This window comes from Balearica regulorum, chromosome 15 (assembly GCF_011004875.1).
Source record: "Balearica regulorum gibbericeps isolate bBalReg1 chromosome 15, bBalReg1.pri, whole genome shotgun sequence".
Classification (NCBI taxonomy): Eukaryota; Metazoa; Chordata; class Aves; order Gruiformes; family Gruidae; genus Balearica; species Balearica regulorum.
In genome coordinates this window covers 3,108,019-3,128,117 of record NC_046198.1, presented here as the reverse complement: position 1 = coordinate 3,128,117, position 20,099 = coordinate 3,108,019, and the positions used below count along the sequence as shown (strand labels likewise).

The following is a 20,099-nucleotide window of genomic DNA, read 5'->3' as shown; positions in this document are numbered from 1 at the left end:
CTGTGTTACAGCAGCATCATGTGGTGCTGGGACCATGGGATTTAGATTGAAGAAAACATGAAATAGTGGAAGAATTGTAAGATAGAACTCAAAAAAATAGGGAGATGATAACTGGAGCATTGAAGGGGAATTATTGGGCTGGAGGGAAATTACTGATGGAATCTGACCTTGGACCTGGCCTTGGAATTTTTATTCATGGCCAAAATATTTAAAAAAAAAAAAAAAAGATGTGGGTACTGTTACAATAGAGGAGGATCAGGATATTACAGGATACTTGCATGCCCTCAAGGATCACCATAGCAGAATGGGGATGATATCCTCATGCCCAGCAAAAAGATGTGGAGGAAGCTGGTGCTGTCTTTAGGCAGGACACATTCCAGAAGGAGAGCTCTGAACATCCAAGGGTATTATTACACAGGGACAAACGGAAATGAACAGGCACTGAACAAATCTAGGCTGGGAACTAGAAGAATGGTCCCTTCCAATCCCATGTTTTATGTGCTCAAGCTTCTGGGCTGACTTCAGGGAAGTTTTCTCTTAAATTAGACGAGGGCATTGCTAGCTATTGATCGCATAAGCTGCTCTGAGTGGGCTTTCAGTGGCGTCAGAGCCCCCAGAAATGACTGGCTCTTTCCTAGGGGATTTTCTTCCCATACTTAACAAACTCGCCACAAGTGTATCAGGCCTGTGAGAGCAAGAAACAAAGATTTTGAAATCCTGAAGTAGTAAGTCCATCTTCAGGGAGATTGTGGTTGACTGAAAGCAGGTCTGAAGACCTCAACCAAGCTGACCCATAAGCAAGTGGTGGGATTTTTGCCTGAGCAAGGACTCCGAGACCGTGTCCAGACTGCGTTATTCTCCTGGAGAACACAAACACATCAGAAGGTATCCCAAAGAAAAGGCATGTAAGAGGAAAGACCCTTGACTCTTTTGGAGACAATCAGAAAATCAGAGAATGAGTTGGCCTATGGAAGCCACATCTCCCGTGAGTCCTATGAACACGGCAGATACGTGAGAGCTGAGAAGTCAACCAGGCTTTCCAGGGATGAGAATAAACCCCCTTCAGATTGACGGGCTGAGCTTCCCCAACAGTTTCGGTTCTGAGCTAGGGTGCGGTGGGCAGCTACTGTCTGTTTACAGCTGCGGCATGTTAATGTTTGTGATTTCAGGTTAAACTCATCTTAATTCCCATCTCGCTTTCTCTTCGCGTCACTGAGAAGCAAACCCACGAGGCTACCGTCTCCCGTGGCAGCAGCCTGGTTCCAGCACCCACACCCCCTTTTCCCCAGGGCACCCTCCCAAGGGTCCAGAGTGCTCCTGGGATTTTGAGCCCCCTCGCCCCAAATCACTCTCCTGGGGCTCTCAGGGACCTCTTGGGGTATTGGGGTGCTGCAGGACCCCAGGACCATCTGATGTCTCTGGGTCATAAGGCTGCCTGGGGTTATCCGGGGTCTTGGGGTCCTGACAGGGCTCCAGGACTTCCCCAGGATCACGGGGGTCCCCAGGACAGGGGGGGTGGGGTGTGTGTGTTCCCAGCTCGGTGCTGGGGCTGCCTCAGGATCTGGGCACCCCGCAAGCCCCAGGCTTGTCCCCCCCGCCCCCCAAGGCCCCTCCGGTCTGCGGGCAGCCCCAGGTCCCCGCTTCATCCCGGGGGTCCCGGGGCTGCCCCGAGACCAGAGGTCCCCATGCCCGTCCGGGGCTGCCCCGGGCCCGCCCCGGCTGCTCCTCCGGTGGCGGCGGGAGGAGGGGGGCGGTTCCGCCGGGGGCGGGCCGGGGCGGAGCGGGCCGGCGGAAGCGGGCGGCGGCGGCGGCGGCGGCGATGGCGCTGCGGGGCGGGCGGCGGGCGGCGATGCCGGGATAGAGCCGGGCGGCCATGGCGCGGGGAGCCGGCCCGCCGCACCGGCTGCTGCTCCTGCTCCTGCTGCAGCTCCTGGCGCTCCCCGCCGGCCGCGGCAACCGCACCGGCCCCGGTGAGTCCCGGCCGGGGATGGGGGGGGGCAGTGTGGGGATGCTCCGAGGGCACCGGGGCTCGGACGGAGGGGCGCGTCTGGCAGAGGTAGCCGGGCTGGGGGGCATGACCGCCCGCCCGTGGGGTGACGAGGGTCCCGGGGGGCAGAGGCGCCGGTGGGAAGCCAAGAGGGGTACGTTAAAGCGAGCGGGGACTTCTCTGCCGCGCAGCCCCGGGAGCTGCTCTGAGTCCCGCAGCTCCTGCCAGGGCTGGCTTTGGGGTGGCTTCGTGATTTCCCGGGTGATGTGGGTGCTCAGGGGCTCTGGGAACCGTCTCCGGTGGAGCGGCACCGGTGTCGGGCGCTGCAGAGCAGCGAGAGGTCAGGCCTGGACCCAGAGGGGTTTCTGCTGTATTTGTAGTGACTGTGGTTGTTTTGCTTGGTTTGGCTTTGTTTTCAGGTTACTTTATTTCCAGTGCATCAAGGCAGCTGGGCGGGAGCGGGGGTTTTGGCAGAGCGGTGGGACGCTCGTCACGGTGGTGCTGGGGGTCTATGGTCCCTGGGGACCGTGCCTCCCGCGCCGGTCAGTGGGTGCAGTGTTGGAAGGGTTCGGGGAGGTGAAGGTTGTTCACCTACTTCGCCACGTCACAGAGATAGGCTGGTGCCCGAGCAATGGCTATCTGCTGTTGGTGGTTATCACTTCCTCATAGTCTGCAAAGCAGGGAGGCTGCACCGGGGAGCCGATGGGTGCGATGGCCTTTTGCCCCAGGCCCACCCTCCCCTGGCATCCTGCTAGCTGGGTTCCCAGCCCTGGAGAGCTACCCTATGCTTGAGGTGTGGTGGTTGGTTTGTCTCGGCGCCGTCCCGCCGGAATGCCCCTGTAGGGTTAGCTCTGGGAGCCGGTGAAGATCAGCTCCTCCGCAGAGAACAAGGAGTCTTCTTTCTGGAACACTGAAAGAAGGATTTTTGACCTGATCTAAAGGAATAGGGTTTCTGTTATGTTGTAAATGGCCAAACACCTTGCCCTATAGCCATGTCTTGTCCAGAGTCAGACTTACTGCCGTCTGCATAGCTTTACACAGTGTCTACTTTGAAATGATGGCTTCATCCTCTTGATGGGAAGCCCTGAAACCAGCAGTCAAGGTTATCATTTCCTAAAACTACCATGAGATCATCTTTGGACAAACAAACCCAAGCTATTGCAGGTGGCTCTTTATTCTGAAATTCAAATAACGTGTCTCCTCTTTGCATCTGTGATTCTACTGCATTTTGTTTCTTGTCTTAAAAACACTTTGGTTTTTTGCATAATATGTTTGAAATCTGCTTATGTGAGATCTGTATGGGAGAGGATGGAAACAGCATCCATTTGACAACTCCCTTGCTCAGTTTAAAGGCCGGTTTTACATCATGGGACAGTCGAGCGGTACTTTGCAGGTGTTGTCGTGCTGGTGCAGAGCATAGGGACAGACAGCAAATACTGGAGTACGCTCCCTCGATGCAAATGGGCTGCTGGAGCACACACCTCGCCTGCGGTGACCTGTCTTTCAGGCTTTTCCCTGCTGATACTCACCTTATCTGCCTGTGATATTTCCTCGTCAGCCCCGGCGGAGGGTCAGCTTACCTACTCCCTGGGTGCAGCTCTCGGCCGCCCAGCACAGCCTGAGAGCAGGGGCTTGGCCGGTTGTCACCGTGAGAAGCTGTTTGCGTGGATTTTGTCCGCGCCGGTGATTTGTTGGTACGGCCGCAGCTGCTGCTAAACCTGGTGCAGGCAGCACGTGGGCAGGGCAGGTAGGCAGACCTGCCTTTGACCTGTTACTGCGCTTGAGCTTGCTCCATATAATTGACCAGTCCTTAATAAATAGCACTGCTGATTACTTGAGTTTTTAATTTTGCAGCCTGCCTGCCCTCTCCTCCCCAAAAACCACACAAATCCTGCTTCAGCTTCGTGAGGACGTGCTGGACGGGTGGTGACTGTGGCTGTTGGCCGTGCAGAGCCTGACAGCCCGAGGGGTTGGAGCAGCTTGCACCAAGGCAGGAGGGCTTATCCCCGTGCAGGCTGTCTGACGGGACCTGTTGCATCGAGGAGGACCGGGGCTCTCCCAGCTCTAATCGCTCTTTGTGTCCCTGTCTGCACTCATCCTGTGCCCAAACAACTCCGTGGACTTCCAGAAATGAACGTGGCGTGTGCATGCGGAGCACAGCTGGGGGTATGGATGCATATAGATGTATTGATACAGACCGCTGCCCTTCTGTAGCTCCTGTGTGTGAAATGTAACTGGGCTCGTAGGGCATCACAGCCAGCTCTTGTCTGCAATAGCCCACGCACTGCGCTGGCGCTGCAGCCAGGGAGCATTCGCTTGAAAAGCCCCTTTTGTGGTCTCTGCTCCTTGCTGGCCTGGAGAGCAGCGTTACCCTGGCGTGGGGACTGCAGCTGGACAGCTCTGCCCGCCTGCTGTGGACTCCTCGCCGTCCTGCCCGGGGCTCACCCTCCCCGTCACCTCGCCTGGCCCCGTGCGTTAAGGTGCTGCAAGCGCTGCTCCCTTGGCTGGACCCGGTGGGTGCGTGGCTGGGGCAGCCCCTACGGCGAGGCGAGGCGGCCGCGCTCTTCCTCCACGAGCGAATCTTCCGGTTAGCTTGCATGGCTGGTATTTCTTGCTTTCCTGTTTCCTCCTTTCCCTGATGGATTTGCAGGGTGCCCGGAGGCTTAGGCTTGGTAATTTGCCAGGGAATTAAACCCCTGATTACCGTTCCTGTCTCTTTCCAGCGCTGTGGGTGCAGGCCGGCGTGCCTCCTGCTTTGGGCCATGAATCGTAGTTCCTGCTAGGATTAGGTTCCTCTTGGTATGAAGTACATCCCAAGGCTCTGGCCCTCCCTGAGCACTGTTTCCCTCTTTCTTTGGCATCTTTCTTAAACTCAGTCGGGTCCTCTGTGTTTCCAACACGACCCTGTGGAGCGTTGGAGAGAGGCAAGTTAAACTGTGCTTGCTGCTTTATTCTCTGGTAGAAACGAAGAATCTGCGTCTGGAAGGTGCCACGGTTTCTCCCCACTCCAGGGAATTCCAGAGTAGGAAAGGAGCATCTGGGAGGACTTGTCAGAGATGTGAAGACATCTTCTTCTACCCCCTTGCTGACTGTTATCAACCTTGTTTTCGGGTGGGCGGCACGGCCTTGGCTCTGCCGTCTCCATGCGGTTTTGTCCCCCGCTGTGATGTTTCCTTTCCGTCCCTGAGTTGCAGTCTGGCTGGCTTCTTGCTGACAATAACGTAATATAATTTTGCAGGTGAAATTATCAGCAGGCTGGGGGTGATCTCTAGGCACAGCTGGGTGGATGGATGGATGGATGGATGGATGGAGGATCTAGTTAGTCCTGATGGCACTTGGACTGAATAGCTGTTGTCCTTTTGCGTGGCTTTTCAGCCTACCCTGGGGCTGTTCTCGCTATCCCAGCAGCCTTTCTTCCAGGTAGGGAAATCTTTAGACTTTGGCAGGTATGTCTGAAAGCAGAGTTAGGTTTGCAGCGCATGAATTTTCATCACGTTGCGTGTCACAGGTAGGCAGCATGTTGTGCAGTACCTGTTTCCTGAGCTGGGTAAGACCGATAACATCAGCCCATGCGCTCAGCAGAGACGGACGAGGGCACAGCTCTTGCCTGTTGGTACCACAAACCGCTGCTGGGGCCCAGAGCGCCCCTGCACTACCTGCACCCATCTGCTCTGTGCCATTTGCCCCAGGGCTTGCTGCTGCCCACTCCATCGCCTTTTCTTGTGCCATCAACCTTTCCTCCTGACCTCCTCCTCAGTGTCTCTGGTGATCTGTCATCCTCGGAGCACACCTCGCAGAGCATAGTTAAGGCATCTTTTAGTGCTTTCTGGCTCCAGGTGACAGTTTTGGTGCAGGGGTGTGGGTGGTTCTGGCCGGAGGAGCAACGTGAATCGCCACGTATCTAATGGGACAGGGATGAGAAATCAGGGACGCCAAGGGCTCTTCTCCAGCAACCTTAAAGCTGCTGTGGGCGGGTGTAGCCCTGCAGCCCCAGCCACTGCTGTGCTCTCTCCCTTTCAGACTCCCTGTATGTCTCCGAGTACTTCTCTCAGAGCGCGCAGAAGCTGTCCTTCTACAGCTGGTATGGGAACGCCAAGCTCTTCCACTTCCATGTGCCGGAAGACACTGTGCTGCTTCGCTGGCTCCTGCAAGCGTCCCGGGGGAAAGGACCCGAGTGCACCAACATGGACATCACAGTGTACGTATGTCCCTGTGCCAGTGCTGGCCCACGTGAGCTTCCTGTCCTTCTCTTGTCCTTGCTGCTCACGGCTGTGGTTGGTTGGTTGTAGGAGGCTGGGTGTCTGTTCCCCCGTTGCAGCAGCCATAGTTTCTTAACGTACTGGCACAAAATCTGTGTTTAAACCTGTAGGAGCATTTTGTGTTCACGTTACCAGTGGGTCTGGGGCTGTCTTATCAGACGTGATGTCTAAGAGACGCCTTAGGAACACTGGACAGGGCTTCACAGTGAGACTGGTGGTGCTGCTCCTGAGCAAAGGTGTTCCTGGACATTTCTGTGCCTGGCAGGATCTTATGCGTGATACCAAAGGATGTGGCAGAACTGCAAGGGGCTTGAGAGGACCCAAACCGGTTGGAGACGGACAAATTCCCCTGTACAGAGGAACTGAAGAGACTGGGGATACTTCTTGAGAGATGTTGGCTCTGTGTGGAGCAGAGATAGGAGAGGAATGCTGAGTCCTGCAGACACAAGAGCATGAGAAGATTGCAAACTCAGTGCCAGTGAAAGAAGCACAGCTTAAAGCAGTACTTGAGTTGTTGGGGGATTTGAGGTCAAACACATGCAGGTGGGGTGAGACTCTGAGCTGTATTTTTGGGAGGGCCCAAAGTTTCCTGGGCAGATCGTGTCCTTGGAGGCACGTGGGTCTCTGGCACCCGCTCCACAGAGGTCTCGGCGGTGACTGAAGTTTGCCGCTTGGCTTGCGCTTCCCTGGTCTGTCCTGGGCACAGACTGGTGCTCTTAGTTGCTCCAGAGCAGCCTGGTACAGATGATCTTCCTACTTTCTACTTCCCAGAAAGGTTTCCAGTAGTGTGGGGATGTGAGGGACAAGGCAGCAGCTAAACGATACCCTAAGAGATGAAGACCAGCCCAGCTAAGCTCAAACAGGTTGATAACACATCACCTGTCACGCTTGCTAGCTGGACCTCCGTTGTTCTGTTGCAATGCTCTAGCAGTCCCAAAGCGAGCAAATTAAATGCCAGATTGGTTGCCTGAATAAATATCCTGTGTATGGCTTAGCTGCCTGCTTTTCTGCTGCTTTGAACATGGGGCTGCTTATCTGGAGAGCAGAAGTGCTGGGATACTGAAACCGGCATGGGCCCTTCCTGGTGAGCATTTCTTCAGTCTGTCTGCCCACCCTCCTTAAGAGGAACTAGGCAAGATGCGGATCTTAGCTGGGAAATGAAAGCTCTTCGCTGATGATTTAGCCTAGATGGGGAATTTGCTGATGCTTATAAAAAAAGGAGTAGTCTTGAGGCTGGGGCTTAACCTTTAGTAAGTGTGGAAATTTGCTTTCAGGCTTGATGGAACCATGTAAATCCTTATCTTAATAAGCAGCCAAGTTAAACCAATCTCTAAATAAATCCTGGATAAGCTAATAGCAGCCAGTCCTCACCAGATGAAAACGATCGCTCTTGTGGTCCACTTGAAAACATGAGGTTTTTCCAGCCTGCTCCCTCTCCCATCCCAGGCCAACCTGGGTGTTCACTGATGAGTTTGTATCTCAGTTTGTCTTGCCAGCGTCTTTACATCCCTCAATTTATTCTCATTCTGTTTTTTCTGGCAGGCACTTTCGCTATGGAGCCCCTCCTGTAATTAATCCACTGGGCACTCGTTTTCCTGCAAATGCAACCGTCCGTCCTTCCTATAACATAAGCATCACTCTGAGCAGTGCTGTGCAAAACACCACCTTTGTGAACGTCACCACCCCCGCTGCCGGAGCCTGGTTCATCGCTGCCCATCTCCCTGAGGCTGCTGGCAGGATTGAAGTGAAGGTGCGGGTCCTGGTGAGGGTCTCGGCCATCGTACTCTGCCCGGTGTGTCTCGTCACAGCTGACCCGTCTGCTCTCCCCTCCTGCAGGGTTTCTCCACTCCGTGCCCCTATATGTTCCAGGCAGATATGTTTGTACTCAGGCTCACCGATATGCCTGTTCTGGAGCCTGGTGTTGCCATGCCACAAACCGTCGTCTCGCCTGCTAAGCCACTGCATGTCAAGTGAGTGAGAGCAGCAGATGGAAAGACGTGGAGGAGTGGGATTTCCCACGGGTGCTGCTTAGGGGAAGCCACTGTTGTTTGCACGTGGGGGGTTCTCCGAGCCTGTTTGCTGAGCTCCCTGCAGCAGTGGTTGGGTTTGCATGGGGAGCACACGAGTGCCCTTATTCGACTCTTCCCAGGTGGTCTTAGCGGTTCAGCTGCAGGAATTTTAGTTCTTTGACATGTTTCCCTTGGGAAGGATTTTCACAACACCGACCAGAGCAATCTAGTTCTTGCCACAAAGCCCCAGGGACTGCGGTGGGCTGGCTTCTGTTGAGAGTAGAAGCTCTGCAAACTGCTGGTCCCTCCTCCTGCAGGGTCTTTGTTCCCAAGCATGCCGCAGGGATGCGGTTTGAGCTGCGAAGCTGCGTGACGAGCGAACAGAAAGCGTGTGCCGTGCGGGTAGTGCTGGGCTCCATCACGCTGCCCCAGTCCTTCCAGAGGATCATCACCTGCACGGGGAACGTAAACTGCAGCCTGGCCCTGGATTCGCCCCCCTGGGAGAAGTGGCTGCAGATCATGGTGGAGAGTCTCGGCGCTGCCAATGCCAGTGTGTCGGTGGAGATGCTGGCTTCTTTCACAGGTGAGCTTCCGCTTTCTCTAGCCCTATGGGAAGGACCAGAGGGAACTTTGTGTCTGCTGTGTCTCTCTTGGGCCTTTGGGTGGCTGGCTATGCTGGCCTGGGTTCCTCAGCATGTTGGTTGCCTGGGCATAACCTTGGGGGCTGAGGCCTTGTTGTTGCTTTGGGGTCAAAAGCGAAGGTTCCAGTGTTCACCCAAGAGGGATGCTCCCTGGAGCTGCCTGTTTTGGAAATGCCTGAAAAGTTTGGGATCTCTGAAGCAACTATATTTTCCAAAGGCTGTTTGGGAAGCACTGGCTGGCTTAAAAGCTGGTGGGGAGAATAGTTTTGGATAGATGCACCGGACTGTAATGATAGGTTGACTATCAGTTGGCCATAAGCAGGCTACAGACAGGAAACCATCTCACAGAGGTTTACTTGGGGTAATATCTTGGGCTGTAGTGAGGGGATGTCACCATTTCAGGTGACACCTTGTGACTCAGGAAGTCACAAGTTCTTGTGGCTGTGATAGGCACCTTTGCATCCTCTTATTACGTGACCATAATCCCTGTTTGACTCTTGGAAGCTCACCAACTAGGTACATTTTTAAAGTTTTCTTCTGCTGGGGGTTCTGCCATCCCCTCCTCAAAGCAGAGCCTCGTCCCGTGTGCTGGAGGGCCTGCATGTGTTAAGAGGGAGCACTAGTGTCTCTGGGAGCGATGGACAGGCTCCAGCAGCGCAACTCCAAGTGTCACATTTAGCTCCGTCTGCCGTGGCATGATGTCCTGTGCCCGTAGCTACGTTGGGTTAGCTTCTCTCTTCTGCTCAGCCCAGTCTGCTGGTGTCTGGGGGACTGGTAGAGACTTTCGTGCAGGCCATGGTTATGGGACAGCTCAGTGCAGCGCTCCGCCACGGCTAGCGAGTACTCCCTGGGTATGTGATGTGTTATGATGCTGTGCCTTATCCCTTCTTCCCTTCCCCGCAGCTCCAGGGTGCTTCCACCCACTGTACCACCATCTGGCTTCCGTCAGTGTCCCAACTTGTGGATGCTGATGTTAGAGTTCCCCCTGCAAAGACGGTGCCTTTCAGGAGCTGTAACCAATCCTGCAGTGCATGAACCAGCTGAAATACCCCCAGTTTGTGCTGTCACTTGAGGGTCTGGAGCTGCTGGGGCCCTCCCTGGAGGAGTTGCTGGTCCTGGCCGTGCTGATTCCTCTCCTTTTTTGCTTTACAGCTTGCAGACCGGGAAGTACCAGTTCATTCCTTAACTTCAGCAGCCTAAACCAGAGCCAAACTGGTCCCAGACTGGGTAGCACAGGAGCGGCAGGGAGCTCCGCTCTGACTACCAGAGAGGCTTTGCGCAACGCGTCCAACCAGAGGAGCTTCTGTCTGCAGAACCAGCCCGTCGTTCGTGAAGACCTGGATGTGGTGTCTGTGCGCTACAGGCTCTTGAACGGTCCCAGCGTGCCCGTGAACACCCTCTCCCCGACCATCCTCCTCCTCAGCCTGAACACTGGCATGGACAGCGGGGGTTCCCTCGTGGTCAGCCTCCTGCTTAACAAGGTGCGGAGGCGGATCGATGGGATTGTCTCCCCTTTGCGGGGCTGTTTTTTCAGCAAACTCCAGGGGCTGTAGGTACCAGTGGGTCTATTTCTCTTTCTCTTTGTTGTCACAACATACTCCGAGCCTGTTTTAGCCACTTCCAGCATGTCCCACCTGCCAGCTCCAATTCAAATGCCACAGCTTGCTGGCATGTGGTGGCAGTGACGCAGAGGAGATGAAATGGAAAGCAGCTGCAACGCCATCTTCTCCACGGGAGCCTGGCGCCTTGCCACCAGGAGAGGAGACTGAGCAGGGAAACCCAGGGATGTTCTGCCCAAGTTGCTGATTCCTGGGCTCCTTCAGTGACACCCCAGAAATCAGCCCCCTGAAATTCTGTGTAACTTCCTGAGGGTGGGAGCAGGGCTTAGCCTGGTGTCCTGTTGCCTCTGACTTCTGCCACCCTGTGCTCGTGCTGAAGCGATGTGTGAGTGTCCCAGCTTTGGGGCAGTCCCCGGGAGGTTCTCTTGCCTTTCAGCCGGCATGGAACGTGACGGCAGTGCAGGGTGAGGCAAGCACAGGTTTGCCCAGAAATTTGGCTGAATTGACGGGTGACCTTGATCCACAGGAGTTATTGTGGCCTGCCGCTCCTGCAGCGTGGGAGATGAATCGTGCAGGGGGGTGGCATCGGGGCGCTCTAACGTGGGACGCTGCTCTGTTTGCACAGACGTCCGTGGGCCTGGCCAATGCCACCGTGGTCGCGTGTGTGAGTGCTGCTTCGCCGGTGCTGTCCCTCAATGCCACGCAGAACTGCAGCACAGGTATGAGAGACGCTGGCGCCCGATGCCAGCTCCGGGCTTTGCCCTTAGACCTCGTGAGCTGTTAACTCACTCGGGACTTTTTGAGGTGTCCCAGTGAAGCTGATTTTAGCACAAACCCTCCTGAGGTCTTTGTGTTGGCATGTGCCCAGCGTGCTGGGGTGCACCGGGAGTTAGCCTCCACCAAAGGAAGGTCTGGTTACCAGCTGGGGCTCTTCCAGCCTTGTTGGCAGGAGGTTTGGGGATGGTCGAGGCATCGCTGGTGTGCAGAGCTCTGCCCTGGAGGACTAGCCAAGCAAGCAGGCTGTTCCAGATGCCCTGTGCTGTCTAGGCAGGTACTGAGAGCTGAGATGAAAGGAAAACCAAGGGTCCTGGGAGCAAGGGTCCTCTCCATCCCCCTGGTACCTCCTGAGGATGAGAGGAAGGAGCCACAGGAGGTGGCTCCTGTGCAATTCCTGTGCAATCGGTCTCAGCCTGAGATTGCTGGGAGCCCTTCTCCCCTAGTCTTGGCACACCACAGCACCCTCTTTTCTTTAAGCTTTTTTCCAGGGCTACCCTCTGAGCGTGAGCACGTCCTCTGTGGAAGCAACGCTGATTGTCCTGTACCCACAGACGGATGACTGGTTCCTCTCCCTGGAGCTCCTCTGCCCGAAGGGCCAGGGGTGAGTCTGGTCTGTCGTCCCGCCTCGGGGCCGGTTCAGAGCACTCTGCCTCCGCATCCCGCCGCCCTTGGCTAGTGTGAGCAAATCTGTCCTCACCGCTGGGCCGTGGGCTCGTCTCGCCTGGCAGCAGTACAGCTGTGGCTGCGGAGGGGGAAGGATGTGGGTGGCAGCGCTGCCTTGCTCTCTCGTGAGCACCCGAGCAGCTTCTCTGGTGCCGAGCTGGCACATCTTGTGCTGCCTGCACGTGGCAGAGCCTGCCTGGAGGAGCTTCCCCTTCCCCAGGTGGATTTTGAGGTGATGAATTGGTAAATGAAAAATGCTGCTGTTACTCCTTCGATGGGTCTCTGAGATGCAGGCAGCTGTGCCCGTACTCCTGCGGTTTGCCTTCCTGCTGGTTCCTTGCGTAAGGGGCCGAGCGTGCTGTAAAACAGTGCTGGCGATGCTGGTCCTGAGGACCAGTCGTGGGCGCTGGGGTCTGCTGGGGGGATCTGGGGAGAGCTGGCACCTGCCTGCACATCGGTTTGGCAGTCCGAGTGGAGAGGGAGACGACTCTGCTCGTAGCCCTTGGGAGAGACGGAGCAGATTCCGAAATAGTGGGGAGCCTGCATGCAGGAGCGTGGCCTGACCCTGCGGAGCAGAGCGCTCCCTGGGCACGAGGCTGCCCTGAAGGACCGGGGTGCCAACGCGACCTGCTCTCCCTGCAGTGAATGTAACGCCGCAGAAGCCAAAGTGACCGTCTTCGCATACCTCACCCCCTGCTTCAACGACTGTGGGCCGTACGGACAGTGCAGCCTCCTGAGAAGACACGGCTACCTCTATGCTGGCTGCAGCTGCAAGGCCGGTGAGTGCATGTTCCGAGCAAATCTTGCCATCCTCCCCGAGGGGAGGGCGCTTTTTTCGGTGGTGGTGTTTGGGGAGGGGAGCCTGGGGTCTGCCGTGGCTGCCGGGAGCAGCCTGGTGTCGCAGCGCCTGCCGAAAGAGCCCTCAGCACCCGCGGTGGCCTCTTTGGGAGCATCCTGACTTCCCCGAGGGGTGCTGTGTTCTGGGAAGCACAGAGCACCCCAGGGGGAATGGGAAATCTGGCTGAGGACAGCTTGGAGTTTTGCTTTTCCCAGGGCTTGGAGAGGTGCTTCTGAGCATCCCCAGAGAGATCGGGGTGCCGGTAGGGCTGCCTGAAAATGCCTGCGTCGGAGCCTGCGCCTTTCAGAGGGTTTTATTGCGCAGGGTGCTGGTATGGGACGCGATGAGGTCCTTGCTGGTGCTTTGCCATGGTGCTCTGTCTCCTGCTGTGGTCACGCAAGGCCGTTCCTCAGACTTGGAGGTGCCCCTGGAGGAGGAATATCTGTGTCAGCTACTAATTATCTTAATGGGATGAGAAGACGGGCGGTAGTCAGTGGTGTAGGGAAGACGACGGCTCCGCTGTGCTTGGGCGGGTACGTGTGTCTGTTGTCAGCAGAAGGACGAGGCCAAGCGTGGTTCAGTGCTGCTCTGGGCCGGAGCCAGGACGTCCCCACTGTGTGCTGCAGCGCTGACCACGGGTGAGGGGCGAGGCGGAGAACAGCATCCTAATTTCCCTGAGGGGTGCCGGGTTCTGGGAAGCACAGAGTACCCCAAGGGAACCAGGGAATCGGGCTGAGGACAGCTTTCTGCTGAATCACTCGGAGAAAAATGCCCCATCTGCATATTGGTGACCCAGAAATAAAGTGGAGAGCGCAGCGTGCCGGGGCCCTGCCGGGCAGGGAGCTGGCAGCAGGGGCAGAGCTGCTGGCTCGGCGTCTGGTGGCACCGTGACGGGGTGGATGCTATGTTTAACTCTGCTCCTTGACCGGGCAGTGCCTGCACGTACCCAGGCTGCCCTGTGACTGACCTCCTTTCCCTGAAAGGAGGGCACAGGCATCCTAATCCTGAATTAAAATAATTTAAATTTAAAAAAAACCCACAACCCAAAAAAACCCCACAGGTTTGTGTTTACAGGAGGCTGTCTCAGCTCAGTCCTGATACCCAGGCAGCAGGCTGGGAGTTGTGCCCTGTCGTGCACTGTCCTCTAGGAAACCTTCACTCCCGCTGTCCTGCACGGACCTGGGTGTCACCATGGGTTGGGTTTGCTCGTCCTGGAGGAGGTGGAGGGGGATCGGGTCGCACCTTCCGCTGCCCACAGGGGTTACAGGGACCCTGGAGCTGGGCTCTTCTGGGCGAGCACAGGGAAAGGGCGAGAGGCCGCAGACATGGGCTGCAGCAAGGAAACTTCCAGATAAATTGAAGATGACAAATTTTCCCCTGTTAGAGTTGTTCATCCTTGCACAGCATCCAGGTCTCCACCCTTGGAGATCTTCAAAACTTAGTTGGGCAAGGCCCAGAGCAACCTGAGCTGGCCTGGACAGGAGCACAGTGGCTGTGGATCATTCTCCACCCTGGTTCCTGGGATCTGTAGGGATCTTGCACCCAGCTTACACCATCATTGAAGCATCTGAGCCTTGAATGCTTGATGTACCACCAGCAAGTAGCATGTGTGTGGACTTACTGTAGGGATTAAAAGTGCCAGCCTGGACAGACCCATGCTGGGTGTAGGATGGCCTCTGCTACGTGGGAACAACCTGGGGGATGTCCTCAGAGCAGACATGGGGCTCTGCTGGGGTTCCCCAGGGCTTTCCACAGCAGAGCATGTGATGAGTAACGAGACTGTGCCAAGAACAGGAGTGTGACTGGCTGGTGGAGCAAGGGGCAGGAGGCTCAGGGATAGTCCAGGGGTGCGACTGCTGCTTCTGAGGCATCCCAGGCTCCCGCTGGGTGCTGCGGGAGGACGAGGTAGGGCATGCGAGATCCCACACAAGCCTCTCTGCTCTGCAGGTTGGGGCGGGTGGAGCTGCACGGACGATACCAAGGCCCAGTCTGTCGCTGTGCAGAACCTGGCCACCCTCCTACTCACCCTGAGCAACCTCATGTTCCTGCCGGCAATAGCGGTTGCTGTTTATCGCTACTACCTGGTGGAGGCCTCCGTCTACACCTACACCATGTTCTTTTCCACGGTAGGGATTGCCTTTTGTCGGGTCCCCTGCCAGGTCCCCCTGAGCATCGGGAATGTTGCACCAGACTGAAGTCCTTGGTGGAACAATTCATCCTGGAGCTGCACAAGGAGCTTCTAGGATCATGGGGCAAGCACCTCCATGGACACGTCCTGCCCCTGCAGAGCTTGGCAGGAATGTTATCTTCACTGGGCTCTTCCACCCTCACTGCGGGTACTTATATTTGGGGGTGTGGGGGGGTCGACCCTGGCTGGACACCAGGTGCCCACCAAAGCTGCTTTATCACTCCCTTCCTCAACTGGACAGGGGAGAGAAAAATATAACGGGAGGCTTGTGGGTCGAGATAAGGGCAGGGAGATCACTCACCCGTTACTGTCACAGGCAAAACAGACTCGACTTGGGGAAATTAATGTAATTTATTACCAATCAAATCAGAGTAGGATAATAAGAAACAAAAAATAAATTTTAAACCCCCTTCCCCCCACCCCCTCCCTTCTTCCCAGGCCCAACTTCACTCCCCATTTCTCTCCCTCCTCCTCCCAGCAGCACAGGGGGACGGGGAATGGGGGTTGTGGTCAGTTCATCACACGGTGTCTGTGCCGCTCCTTCCTCCTCAGGGGGAGGACTCCTCACACTCTGCCCCTGCTCCAGCCTGGGAGCCCTCCCATGGGACACAGTCCTCCATGGACTTCTCCAACATAAGTCCTTCCCACGGGCTGCAGTCCTTCACGAACTGCTCCGGTGTGGGTCCCTCCCACGGGGTGCAGACCTTCAGGAGCAAACTGCTCCAGCGTGGGTCCCCCACAGGGTCACAAGTCCTGTCAGCAAACCTGCTCTGGCGTGGGCTTCTCTCTCCACGGGTCCACAGGTCCTGCCAGGAGCTTGCTCCAGCATGGGCTTCCCACGGGCCACAGCCTCCTTCGGGTGTGGGGTCCTCCACGGGCTGCAGGTGGATATCTGTTCCACCATCAACCTCCACGGGCTGCAGGGGGACAGCTTGCCTCACCATGGTCTTCTCCAGGGGAATCTCTGCTCTGGTGCCTGGAGCACCTTCTGCCCCTCCTTCTGCAGTGACCTTGGTGTCTGCAGAGTTTCCCACATCTCACTCCTCTCTCTCTGGCTGCAGTTGCTGTGTTTTGGTTTTCCCCCACCCCTTCTTAACTCTGTTATCACAGAGACGCTACCACCGTCGCTGATGGGCTCGGCCTTGGGCAGGAGTGGGTCTGTCTTAGAGCCAGCTGGCCTTGGCTCTATCAGACATGGGGGAAGCTTCTGGCACCTTCTCACAGAAACCACCCCTGTAGGCCCCCCGCTACCCAAACCTTGCCACGCAAACCCAATACAGGGTGGGAACCCGGGGAGCGGAGGTGGGGTTGGCGCATTGCACGCTTGAAGAGTGCTGCCCCAGGAGCTCTCGGCTGCGGCTGGGAGGGTGCAGGGTGATGGCTGCTCTCATCTGCTTTCCGTAATGTCACGGTGGTTTGGTGGAGCTTCCTGGAGGCACTGCCAGGAGGGATCCTGGCTGCCATGGGCTGAGCCTTCTCCTGCCCCTCCTTCCTAGAAAGCCACGTGGTGCTGCTGAATTCATGCTGGCTCTTGCTTTTGTCCCCGGCTGTAGTTCTACCACGCGTGTGACCAGCCAGGTGTCGCGGTGATGTGCATCATGGACTACGACACGCTACAGTACTGTGACTTTTTGGGCTCTGTGGTGTCCATCTGGGTGACGATCCTGTGCATGTCCCGGGTGAAAAAGATCCTGAAATACGTGAGTGTCAGGTAACCCCGCGTGGCAGGGCCAGACCTGGGCCAGCCAAGCCATGGGTGGCCATGCTGAGCCCTCTCAAGGCTGTGTTTTAATGACACAGCCCAGCTTGGGGACAAAGCCTGTTTGTCACCCAATGCCACCCCAATTTTTAAACCAGTGGGTTGTTTTGTCCCAGGAGTTTGGATCGTGAACCTGCGTGCTTGTAGGGACTGGGTCTGAAGGGACTGAGATTTGCAGGAAAGGTTTGTGGGTCCTCTGGCTTCTCCTCCTGAAGGTTCTGCTCCCAAGTCCTGCACGCACGCAGGGCTGAGTGGCCAGGAGGTGATGTCCTCCCTGCTCTGGTATGGGTGGCTGTGCTGTGGCAGCAGATGAGCTGATGATGATAGTGGTGGTGTCTCATTCCCAGGTCCTTTTCGTCTTGGGGACCCTGTTAATTGCCATGTCCCTGCAGCTGGACCGCAGAGGGGTGTGGAACATGATGGGTCCCTGTCTCTTTGCCCTCGTCATCATGATTGCAGCGTGGGTAAGTAAGGGCAGCCAGGCAGGACTCCGGGGAATGATGGTGGCAGAGCAGACCCCACACTCTGGCTGATCCACAGGCAGGGCTTGATCTCCTTGAAACACCCAGGTGGAGGCAGGACAGGGCAAGGGATTCATCTTCCACCTTCCATCCCTCCAGTAGCTGAGAAATCCCACAGTTACGGGTCTCGGCACAGCCCAGCTGCTGCAGCTCCAGTTGAGCGTACACCTGCACCTGCGGTGTTGTCACAGAATGGCTGGCTGGGTTGCCCTGGACGGGGTTGTGGCATCGCCGTGGCCCTCTGCATGCCTGGTTTTGGTGCCACAGCTGGGTAGGGGCTCTTGCCCACAAGAGATGGGCCCAAGGAGGGGGGAGGCTGAATTCTCGGGGGCAGCAGGCACGCCATCTTGTTGCGAGGTTGGCAGATGCTCCTGGGTCCAGCAGTGCTGCCTCTTTCCCTGCATAAGCTTCTGTTTGGCGGCTTAACCCTTCTGTGCTCTCGCGTCACCAGGTTCACCACGGAGTGAAGCGCAAACACTGCTACCCCTCCTCGTGGAAGCGCTGGGTTTTCTACCTCCTCCCAGGGATCACCTTGGCTTTCATTGCCATCTCAGTATATGCATTCATGGAAACCAATGAGAACTATTACTACACCCACAGCATCTGGCACGTGCTGGTGGCTTGCAGCGTTGCTTTCCTGCTTCCTCCTCGGGACAAGCATAAGAAGCCCTGGGCCTGGTCACAGAAACTCACTTGTCGTTATCAGATCTGCCAGAACGACCGTGAGGAGCTCTATGCCGTGACCTGAACTGCTCAGCTCCCGGTCGCAGAGGTGGAGGGCTTGGTGAGGTTGCTCTTTGCCTGGGCTGCCCTGCTCTCGCACATTGGCAATCCTCTTACATGCTCATTCACTGGCCGGGAGAGTGCAGTATGGACCGCGTGTAAAGATGAAGACAGTGGGCTTGTCTTGTGAAGGCAAGTTTCAGGCCACCTCTGCTTTTCTGCTGGGATGGGGCAGGTTCTTTGTGGTTCTAGATCAAGGAATAGCCTGTCTCCCACCTCCCCGTGGCCCTGGGGGAAATGGCCAACCCTCCTTCCTCTCCTACTGCATCTGTGAGGCTTGGGCTTAGCCCACGCTGAGCTGGAGCCGGGGCTTTGGTGCTGGGCTCTTCCCTGCACCCATTGTCCTAGCAGAGGGCTGTGGGATGAGGATTTCCCCGGCCATACTGCACTCAGCATTTGAACGGAAGAGAAGAACGGGTTTCTTCTGCTCTGGGGGGCAAATGCTGCTGCATGCCCTTGGTGCTGATGGGGAGGGTGCTGATCTCGGCGTGCGCTGGGCCCTTGGCCACCATCTCCATGGGGGTCTGGAGCTTCTCTCCCTGTGAAACAGGCAGTGCTGCTCTTACCTAGTCCTGACTCTGGGGGGGCAGGAACAGGGTTGGGACTTGGGCCCTGGATTCAGGATCATGCTTGGCAGGAATGTGAGCGGAAAAAAAAAAATTGCAGGAGGGCATGTGAGAGGAATCAGCAGCATCTCACCCAGAGCTGTGAAACCCACAGCAGTGCAGGGTTTAGTCTAAGTTTAGCTTATCTGGAAGGAGCCAGGCTGCTGCCCCGTGCTCCTTCCTCTCTCGATGTTCAGGTATTCACCGTCTTCCTCCCTTTTGTGGTTTCGTCATGTGCACGGCTCTGCCCTGGCAGTGTAGGTGGCCCAGGATGGTGCCCAAGCTGTGCACCCCCTGCTCTCCTAGCCCGCTGCACTGCGGAGGCTGGATGTGCTGCGGAGTCGCGGGGACACCGGCAGCGTCCCAGCCCAGCCGTTAGCATCGCCATGGGCTCACCGTGTGACCACGGTCTCCTTTGCGGTGTCCGTCTCACCTCAGCCTTACCGTAGGGCCCGCAGGCTTCAGAGGGCAAGGGCAGAAACTCGGCAGGCAGGCAGGCCCGTTGTCTTTGCCCATCCTTATTCTATAGATAAGGGCTCAAACACATCGTTCCTTCTGGTTTATTCCAGTGGCAGTCTGTCTGCTGTGTGCTGCCGGGAGCCCATCCACAAAGCCCCTCAGGTGGCTTTGGGGAGGAAAGAGCTATTAATGAAGGATTTGCCTCCTAGTTTGTAGGAAACAGGGTTGTTTCTTGGCTTTGAAAAGCACCCGGCCTTCTGCTCAGCTCTGCACTTTATCCCTCTGCCTCCCCTTCCTCCGACATTTTAAGCAGACGCAGGACGAGCAAAGGGTGCTCCCCACCTTCCTCCCCCCTGCGCCCACCTTCCTCCCCCCTGCGCCCACCTCCCCCCGCCTTTCCTTTTGCTGCTGCCGCCATCCACGGCACCGGGCAGTGTGCCGGGAGCGGGGGGCTCTTGAGCTCGCAGGGGCTTTCTTTGAACTTATATCACTTTTAGGCACTTTTTCCCCCTAGTCTTGGTTTGCACAGAGGGGTTGCAGCCCCGGTGCTGTGGCAGGTGACCACAGCTCCTTCACGGCCCACGCTGCCTGTGCCCAGCTGCGGGCCTGGCCCGGGGGCTGCCGGTAGCCAGAGAAGCAATAATTCCTCCTCGGCCTTCGCCTTCCAGGGCGTCCATGCTGCAGAGCAGGGGGGGCTTTGGGGTGAGAAATCCCGCTAACGTGATTGTTTATTTTGTGTTTGATCACTGAAATTCTGCTTTTTGCCCCTCTCCGCGACTGTTGGCCCTGGCACAGGGTGCTGTTAGGTGCCTGGGGAGGGGGTGTCGATTATTTCGGTAAAATCTGAGCGAATTCTGGTGTCTTGGGGGGTGGGGAGGGGAAAGGTTATTTTTTTTTTTCTTTGCTGTTAATACCTGTGATTATTTTATACGGTAAATTTTAAAGCTTACGGTTTTATAATTTAATAAAGGTAATGGTATTTGAGGGCAAAGAGGCGAGGGCTGGGGTTGTTGCCGATGGGGCAAGGAAACGGGCGGGCGAAACGCGGGCG

At 56.6% G+C, this 20,099-nt stretch overlaps 1 protein-coding gene across 1 annotated transcript; it reads left to right on the top strand.

The window, feature by feature from the left end:
• The first annotated feature begins 1,788 nt into the window (after positions 1–1,788).
• On the top strand, positions 1,789–20,039 carry PGAP6 (post-GPI attachment to proteins 6). Its single transcript, XM_075767780.1, has 13 exons — positions 1,789–1,970; positions 6,008–6,185; positions 7,789–7,996; positions 8,083–8,216; positions 8,573–8,838; positions 10,049–10,377; positions 11,081–11,174; positions 11,710–11,833; positions 12,538–12,674; positions 14,681–14,859; positions 16,475–16,621; positions 17,028–17,144; positions 17,653–20,039. The coding sequence occupies exons 1-13, from the start codon at positions 1,874–1,876 to the stop codon at positions 17,947–17,949; spliced, it is 2,307 nt and encodes a 768-aa protein (XP_075623895.1). The 5' UTR covers positions 1,789–1,873; the 3' UTR covers positions 17,950–20,039.
• Positions 20,040–20,099: the final 60 nt, after the last annotated feature.

Coding starts and splice junctions, on each gene's coding strand:
- PGAP6 (XM_075767780.1), top strand. CDS start 1,874: ATGGCGCGGGGAGCCGGCCCGCCGCACCGGCTGCTGCTCCTGCTCCTG. Junction 10,378..11,080: donor TCAGCCTCCTGCTTAACAAG/GTGCGGAGGCGG, acceptor CTGTTTGCACAG/ACGTCCGTGGGCCTGGCCAA. Junction 11,834..12,537: donor CTCTGCCCGAAGGGCCAGGG/GTGAGTCTGGTC, acceptor CTCTCCCTGCAG/TGAATGTAACGCCGCAGAAG.